The sequence below is a fragment of the Myxocyprinus asiaticus genome, chromosome 42 (assembly GCF_019703515.2).
Source record: "Myxocyprinus asiaticus isolate MX2 ecotype Aquarium Trade chromosome 42, UBuf_Myxa_2, whole genome shotgun sequence".
Classification (NCBI taxonomy): Eukaryota; Metazoa; Chordata; class Actinopteri; order Cypriniformes; family Catostomidae; genus Myxocyprinus; species Myxocyprinus asiaticus.
This window is the reverse complement of record NC_059385.1, coordinates 26,853,060-26,861,708: the sequence shown is the minus strand read 5'-3', so window position 1 is coordinate 26,861,708 and position 8,649 is coordinate 26,853,060. Positions and strand designations below refer to the sequence as shown.

Genomic DNA, 8,649 nt, shown 5'->3' with positions numbered 1-8,649 from the left:
ATGTTTCAACAAAGTAAAAAAAAAAAAAAAAAGATATAACTTGCTCTGGGTGGGTTCCTGTAAAATGGAACAATTTCTTCTCATTGGAATTGTTTTTAAAATATGATACAAATGGCAAAATCAATGTCATCCTATATCAGTTTTCGATGAACCAAATGGTGATTTGTAGTAATGAAAGAAAAAAAAACCACATAATGATAGATGATTAAACTTAAAGGAATATTCCGGGTTCAATACAAGTTAAGCCCAATAGACAGCATTTGTGGCATAATGTTGATTACCAAAAAAATAATTACGACTCGTCCCTCCTTTTCTTAAAAAAAAAAAAAAAAGCAAAATTGTGGTTCCAGTGAGGCACTTACAATGAAAGTGAATGGGGCCAATTTTTGAAGGGTTTGAAATCAGAAATGTGAAGCTCATAATTTTAGAAAAGCACTTGCATTAATTCTTCTGTTAAAACACATGTATTATTTGAGCTGTAAAGTTGTTTATATCGTCGTTGTTATGATCGTTTAAGGGCTCACAATGTTATGTCTTCATGGCAAAAAAGTTATAAAATAGGAGATAACTTCACACAGTAAAGTTTAGTAAGTGATTTTATCACATTAAAATCATGTTAACATGCATGTTGTTTGTGTCTTGTGGCAATATGTTTGAAACAGTATTTTAACATTTTCAGATTAACACCATTTACTTCCATTGTGAGTGCCTCAATGAGTACATTTACATGCATTTTAAAAGTCTGATTTCAGTCAGAATAAAGCAATAATTTGTCTTTTTAAAATGTCATGTAAACGTGTTAGTCTGACTGAAATAGTTCCAGTCTGCCTTTTTGCTAAATCAAACAAACAGACTTGGAGAATACGATTGTAGATCGGTTCCGTCTAGCATGTAAATACGTAAATCGGTCCATAATAGGCCTTATGTGCATCCTCCAAAAAACAAAGTTCGCAACGTGTATTTAACCAGAAGTCGAACACAACCCAAAAAACAGAACAGAGCAGCAACAACAACACAGTGGGTGTGTTTCATTCAGAAGTGATCGTCCATATGCCCTATTCCCTTCACAGACTTTATCATCCACTGTGAGAGCTTTGGAGAGCTGAAAGGTGCAGGGCTCAAAAATATTTTTTGTTTAGAACTCACATTTTAAATCATCTTTTATTGGAAATTCAATTTGAAACAATTTTACAGAATGGCTATGATGATTGTCCTCCCTTCGAAATGCCTTTCGGAGGATGATTTGTCTCCTTTGGCAGCGATGGATGGATCAGCAGTCTTTAAACCATTCACACATGTGACACATTGATATGCCTCTAATTACTATTCTTTTGTCCATTGACTAATTTTCCTATCTGTCTGTCATAGTAACATTCATACATGTAAATATTTGTCACCCAACACCAATCTTTACAGTAGTAGCAATAAATGTCTTTCTTTAATAATACAAATATAAAAAACGTATTCATGATCTTATGTGGACTTTTTCACACATTCCATCATAAAATACAAAAACAGAGGGTAATAGATGCATATGGCCAAGGTTAGCATGCTGTTAGCCTTAGTGACATGCAGCATGTAAACATTACAAATTACATGACATATCTACTGCAAATATCTTTTAATTATCACTGAGTGATTATAACAGCTTCTTTTACTGACCTCATGGGGATCCCATTCATAGAAAGAGGCAGAAAGCATGCTTTTTATTGAATATGCAGCCTAAAGCAAATGACAGATATAAATACAGAACTGTTTAATACAGAGAACAGATCAATAAAAATACCAGTGATTGCTAGGAAAATATAGACAAACCATTAGTATATTTTCTTAATTGTCTATTTATTCACGACATCTCTACTCAGTCTAAACATTATTATTACGCTTTACAAAGAGTTTATAAGGATGAAATTGAAGCAAAGTAGGGCTTGTATAGTTAGAGCAATCCAGGAGCAAATAGTGCTGTCTTCTGCCTTCGAACATGTACATCACCATAAACACAACGGATAACTACACCAAAATCAATGCGTACATTTTTACAAATTTTCGCTTTCTTTAAAGAAACAGAAGGATGAGTCAAAACTAATTTTTGTGGCAATCAACATTGTGCCATAAATGCTGAACCAGGAATAATCCTTTAAGTGTCCCACTTTACCTGTGTTCACCCTACCATATCTTCATAGTATTACATTTTCTTACAATTATGATACATCTTGCTACATTTCTCTTTTTCTTTCCTTACCCCCTCTTCATTACACACAGATACTGCTCTCTCCTCTATTGGCAGAACTCTAGAGCCAAACATACATACATGCACACATGTACATCATAAACAGAATACAGTTTTTATTTGTACAAGTTAAGATGTATAGAGAAGTCATCACTTCCTCTATATTTCCATTCTTCTGTGTTCATGGTTCAATAATTAGTCAGGTTTACAATGAAATATAACAATTCAGACAGTCACCTCATGATCAGTTACAATATCACCACCAATTATTAAACATAGTCCACCAATGTCATTTCAGCTCATTAAGGTAAGCTCATTTAGCCTAACAAGTGATATACAGAACAACGGTTTGAATGTATACAAGAGAAAACTAAATAAACTACAGTACAGGTCAAGGCTTTTGTTAGTTGATAACTTTGTAACACATTGTGGTGGAGGACAGTACTGTATGTCTTTGATTTTAAAAGGGAATCAGGTCCTGAAATAAGCTCTTGCTTGCCTAATTTGTTGAAGAAGGACAATGATCTCAGAAAGAAAAACAGAAATGAAAGGTTTTGCAAGTAACTGATAAATCAGCTACTTCAGCAACACAATCACGTCCACTGATCTCCCTTTCAAAAATCGAGAGTTCTGGCAAACTTCTAGCAAATTTGCCAATCATTATTTTCACATGCAAATGAGCTTTGCGTTAAACTCATCATTGTTGCCAAAGGTTTGCTGCAGGTTCACCACTAACGGTAAAGAGCTGCAAACTGGTTTCCCACATTTTTCAAGGCACAATCTTCCAGGACATTTTATGTGTCACATGGTTGTAATATTTAAGAAAAAACACATGAGAGGTCATTCAAATTGTGGTTGTTGGGGAGTTATTTTTTTTCAACAGTTTAATTAAATTTCATAAAAGAAATGGTGTCTAATCAAATGAATCTGTAAACATTTTAATCAAATAAAAATGTAATTCTTTTAAGTAAATACATTTTTCAAAATAACTTTGCATTATTTTTATCAAATGAAGTGCTTTTCTACCAAATCTTTACAGCACAATCTGAAACAACACTGGAGATATTTTTGTCAAATGAAGTCTGCACAACATAACATCACAAATGTGAGATATTGCTTTAATTTAAGTTGAGCTTTTATTTTGGTGTTTCTGTGTGCTTTTGACGGTAGTTTCTCACCTTTGGATAAGTAGTTTGCTACTTGTCCCAGTGTGATTATTTAACCCCATTAAAATAAATATAAAGTCTGCATGTGCTGCACTCTTCAGAATGCTCTGCTCATTGTATTCAAATGTAGTGGTTCTCAGCCTTTTTTTGAATACTGGACCCCCATCATATCTCAAACCAGTTTACATTTTTATGGCTGGATTCAGTGATTTTATCTGTTTTCTCCGCATCGTGGAATTCATAGGGCCCTACATGTGGTAACGGCAGTATAAGCAGACTCTGATCGTTGAATTATTGAAAATTAATTTACATACCGAGGTGTAAAGGCCGTATCGCCACACTACCACCTCAATCTGTGGTCTGACCGTCGTCGTTGTCTAAAGTTTACTCAATAAAATTTGGATAATTCAAATGATTTTGTAGTTAACACTACAGCAGTGTTGGAAGTTGGAATGGAAAAAAATTGCACTATATCAATACTTGTACAAAAACTGTCAGTGAATGGATCAGAAAGTTTTATCATACTAAAATATTTTCTAGGACAAATAATTATTTTCCAGGACCTATTTTTCTCATTTTCCATGACTTTTCCATGACTGGAAAACTGCTTTGCAAAATTCCAGGTTTCCCAGGATTTCCAGGACGTGTGGGAACCCTGTTCTGCCAAACATTTGTATTGAATCGCAAGCTCATTTGCATGTGAAAATAATGAGTGGAAAATTTGCAGTAAGTTTGTCAGAACTCTAGATTTTTGGCACTGAAGCAGGTTTCGCCCAGGGTGCCATACAAGCTAGAACTGCTACTGGCTGCTGTATCTTTGTTCCAAAACCTAGTGTGCTGCCTTGCAGCCTACTGCTTACATCAAGCAACCAACTTCTAAGGTAGCATTTTAACTATCATAGAACCTCAATATGTGACAGATTTGAACCGCTTTACATAGACAGCATGAGAAGTTCATCAGAGACTCGACTGACACTCACAGGGGTGCCAATTCAATTTCACTGTCTATCAGGATGGGGGCATCACAGGTTTCTGGAGGGTCTCGAGGCAAATCTAAGGGGCCAATGGGGGAACAGTTTTCGTGTGTGGAGCAGGCTTATGATGCCTTAAAATGCTGTCAAAATAGCCAGCTTAATAGGTTTTTGGAACGGTGCTAATGTGTAACTATACTGCAGTTTGCATGTTTACCAGCAGGTGGTGGTGGAGTCAGTATGGAGTCTTTGGAAAATCCTCGAGCTGTGGCATATGCTCTGAACTTCTCTATCAGATCGGCTCTTAATTTTTTAGTGCGGCCTACAATGAAAATGGAGGCAGTGAAAATAAGTTACAAAGGCAGAACACATACACTGACCCTAAATGTTTTATTTTAAAAGTGCACATTCACACTGTGGTTAATGAAAATCTTACCATAAAGTGATACTTGTGTGTACTTCTTGTTGAACTTCCTGTGTTTGAGGACCAAGGCATACTCTGTGTAGTTTGTCTCCACCACAGTAACATCCTTTACTCTTCTATGACCTTTAAATAATAATAAAAACTGATGGGACTTGGACAATTATTATTATTGTTTCTCCAAAGTTCAGATATCAATCACTGGTCTGTTATGTAAAAAAGTTTGCGATGATGTCTCAGTATTCTGTGAAAAATCTCTGCTATCAACTTACGAGTGCTGTAGTAGTTAAATAGGCCAGGCACAGACGTCTTCTCATAAACATAGAGCTTACGCTGGCAACCAGATGACCTGCATGTAATCACATGTAACAGGGGGACAGGAAACATGGAACTGGGCCAAACAGCAAAACACACTGTGTGTATTACTAGATTTTAAGTTATAAATGGTCAGTAACTATGTAAGGAAAAGCATTCTTCAGCCAAGTTCAATCATGTAAGGTTACAATTAGTTTTGCTTTTTAAAGAGACTCTCTCTTACACACCTTAAACTCCACATTGTCATGTTGACATCCCCATTTTCCTTTGGTTCCACTATGCCCATAGAAATGGTCAGTCTGCCTCTAAATGTAACAAAACCTGGAGAATCATAGGCGAGGCCGATCCGATACCACTTTCCTGCAAACTGAACATAAACAGCCCATCTTGTGGTGCAGAACTTACAGTACAGAGATTAAGCGCTCTATTTTCATGATTGTGTATGTGCAACAACCGTGCACATGGTCGCTAAATCTAAGAGCAATTTCCATGCCAGTGCAAAATGCAGGTGGGCATAGGTGTATGCACGCAAACTGTAGGTGTATTGTAAGTTAATGAAGTGGCACAAAGTGCAGTTTGCTATTTTCCTGAGAAACAGGTCGTTACGCTAAGATGTTTCAAAAGCACGTCTGTTTTCAGTGCAAAGTCTAAACTCAGTTCCTGAAAATATAGTGGAACATCAAATTATGTCCCTGATCACTGTCGTAGCTGTTTTATGAAACAAAAATGTATCAACAATTTTGCCAAACTCACTTGGGCTTAGACTTAGCACATGCTTGCACAAAAATACCAAAACGTGATGGCCATGCCCACTGACGTATTGCATAGTGCTGCGATTAGCGCTATAGCGCTCTTAAAATAGGGTCCTTAAAATTGTGTCCCCAATTTATGTCAACCCTGTTACCATTATAACTCTCTTTTATTAAAATAATGTATAATTCCATAAATGTCATAATGACATCTTCGTTGTCTTAGTATATAAACAGTACAGGTAAGCTTCTCTTATCACTTTTTTTTAATTTTTTTTAACTTTTGTCTCAACTTGGCATTCCTGTTACCATGATTTTGTACATAAAACAACTATTTGTTTTGTAGAAATATCAGTATTAAATACTATTTCTAATAAACACCTTTTAGTGATGATCTTGAGCATAAATCTAGTGACTGCTGAATGAACTGTAAAACTGTTAACCCCATATCTGTTTTAAAGGCATAGCTATATCTTACATACATACTGTATAAATGCAGTTTCATATAATGCAGTTTATTAACACTTAGACATTATTTGTCCAGTACAATGTTAAAATCTTGCAGGAATTTACTTAAAAAAAATTACCTTTTTGAAATGGATCAAATTTTGCAGAATGATCAACAAACAAGTTGTTTCATTGAGTTGTTGAATAATAAAAAAAGTATGCCAGTTTAGATGTTAAGCCAATTTTGTTTATTATTATTTTTTATTTATTTACCTAAATTCTTATAATCTAACATATTTTAAATAATTTAAGTCATCTTGTGCCCCCCTTGTTGAGAACCACTGGTCTAGAGTTGTAATGCCTTTGGATTTATACTTGTATCTATTTATATCTATCTATATATAGTACCAGTCTCCTGTACTTAAAGAGTTGTACACACATTTAAATTTGTACTTCCCAGAATATTTCATGTTCTCCAGTGGCATTTTTTAAACAAATAATTCCATGTATAAACTAATGTACACAAACCAAACCAAGAACCAGCACTTTTCTACATAAACCTTGAAACATCTCAGTATTATTAGCAGTATTGGGAAAGTTGCTATATAAAATGCAATCCACTACACATTACAAATGACTTTTTATAAAATTGTAATCAGCTCACTTAAGTGACTGTTTCATCGAAAGTAATCACATTCCTAATTTACTTTTAAGTTAATTTCTAAAACACTTTTCACAGGAAAGTTAATTTCTGACTTTAACAAATTCAAAATAATGTCTGCAGTATATTTCCTCGTTCTTCATTGTTGCACGCATACACGCACCTTATATTTCTCCCTTTCAGTGAGTCATTAGAAACTGTCACAGAAACACAAACAGACGCACATACGAACATAATTTAAATTCTACATAAATAATTCTATTTTAGAAATGTGTAGTCCAAGTAATGTACAGTACGTAAAAGAGATTAACTGCATTGAACGTCAGTAGCTGTAATGATTACTACACTATAAAAAAAAAAATCCGTAATTTTAATGGTAAACGAATATAAAAATGCTACAGTAAAAAAAAAAAAAAAACATTAATTGGTTAACGGGTAGTTACAGTAACATAGTATACGGTAAATTACAAAATATATATATTTACCAATACATGTTATTTTATGGTAAAATATTGTAAAGATTTTGTATTTAAAATATAAAAGGTATGCTGCACAGCTGCCGGTTATTGTAATGCGTTACAATAGTCTTTTATTTCTTTTTTTGCTAAAAGCACAGTAACTAATTACTTTGAAATCAGATTACACCCAACACTGATTATTAGAGGCCTGAAAACTTGGAAGAAATCATCCGTTCCTTGTTGCAACACTGACTGCATGACCCTGAGGTCTTTTTGTCTACACTGTCTCTCTCTTCTGTAACTGCAATCGCTGTTCTGTCGAGTATTACCCTGTTCTATTATATCTAAACAGACACTAAAATCTTGTATTTGTCCATATTTAGCATTGAGAGAAAAAAAAAAAAAAAAAAAAAAAAAAACACCTCAAGAGTTCCTTAAATGGCATATTTCAGCTGGGATATCACTGAAGGAATGTCTATAGAGGTGTCAAAATTGCAAGTGTCACAGCCTAGACCCACAAAAAAATGACACGATTTTCAAATGGCTGTGATATATATCATGATATTTTGTTATTACTAGTCTTTAACACCATAATGTTACATGCTAAACTTCCACAGAAAAAAAAACACAAAAAACCAAAACACCTGGCCTATTCATGTCTGGTCAATGCAAAAAGAAAAGCTGCTCTCTCCTCCAAAACACCATGTAAAATAGACGGCAAATGTTCTCACCCTCTGGAGGTCAAAGTTCTTCTGTGGTTGGACATTGGCGTGGACATCTATCAAGAAGAGCATCACCAAAGAGCTGGTCACCAAGGTGATCTTCATGGTTGCGTGGAAGAGAAACAGCCAGGAAAGTGGGATTCTGGACTATGCAGATTCTGCCAAAGGGGGTGCCAACCATATAGGCTCCTCCCACTGACCAATCTAGCCAATCAAATGAAAGAACACAACCAACAGAGGCACCATTCATTTCTACAGTGGCCTCAAATATATTTGAACACTTAAGCCACCCTTAATATACGAATGTCTATGCATTAAAAAACTAAATATCAAATCAAGAGGCATTTATTTTAAAGAAAGAAAGCACATGCACTTTTCAAGCAGAGCCTTTCATTACAAATTAAACTGTTCCAAATGAAGACTTCCCGCACACAAAATATCATAAAAATGTGCACTTGTACATATCCTGCTTTTTTTCAATACACTAATGCATGCAGTCATTTTTAACA

General features: G+C 34.8%; 1 protein-coding gene across 2 annotated transcripts; it reads right to left on the bottom strand.

Annotated features, from left to right (window-relative positions):
- Positions 1-2,329: 2,329 nt before the first annotated feature.
- On the bottom strand, positions 2,330-8,599 carry ptgdsa (prostaglandin D2 synthase a). 2 transcript variants are annotated; one of them, XM_051684528.1, is made up of 6 exons: positions 8,150-8,599; positions 5,331-5,470; positions 5,061-5,179; positions 4,804-4,914; positions 4,585-4,689; positions 2,330-4,449 (listed from the first exon to the last, which is right to left on the bottom strand). In XM_051684528.1, the coding sequence occupies exons 1-6, from the start codon at positions 8,243-8,245 to the stop codon at positions 4,373-4,375; spliced, it is 648 nt and encodes a 215-aa protein (XP_051540488.1). In that variant the 5' UTR covers positions 8,246-8,599; the 3' UTR covers positions 2,330-4,372. The 2 variants fall into 2 exon arrangements, with proteins under 2 accessions (XP_051540488.1, XP_051540489.1); XM_051684529.1 differs by having other exon boundaries at positions 5,061-5,137.
- Between the last annotated feature and the right edge of the window lie 50 nt (positions 8,600-8,649).

What these genes read in the sequence shown, in the direction of transcription:
- ptgdsa (XM_051684528.1), bottom strand. Translation starts at nt 8,245, where the DNA reads ATGAAGATCACCTTGGTGACCAGCTCTTTGGTGATGCTCTTCTTGATA. An exon ending in AGAACTTTGACCTCCAGAGG is followed by an intron (nt 5,471 to 8,149) that starts GTGAGAACATTT and finishes GTTTATGTTCAG; the next exon opens with TTTGCAGGAAAGTGGTATCG. An exon ending in GACTCCACCACCACCTGCTG is followed by an intron (nt 4,450 to 4,584) that starts GTAAACATGCAA and finishes TTGGCCCCTTAG; the next exon opens with ATTTGCCTCGAGACCCTCCA.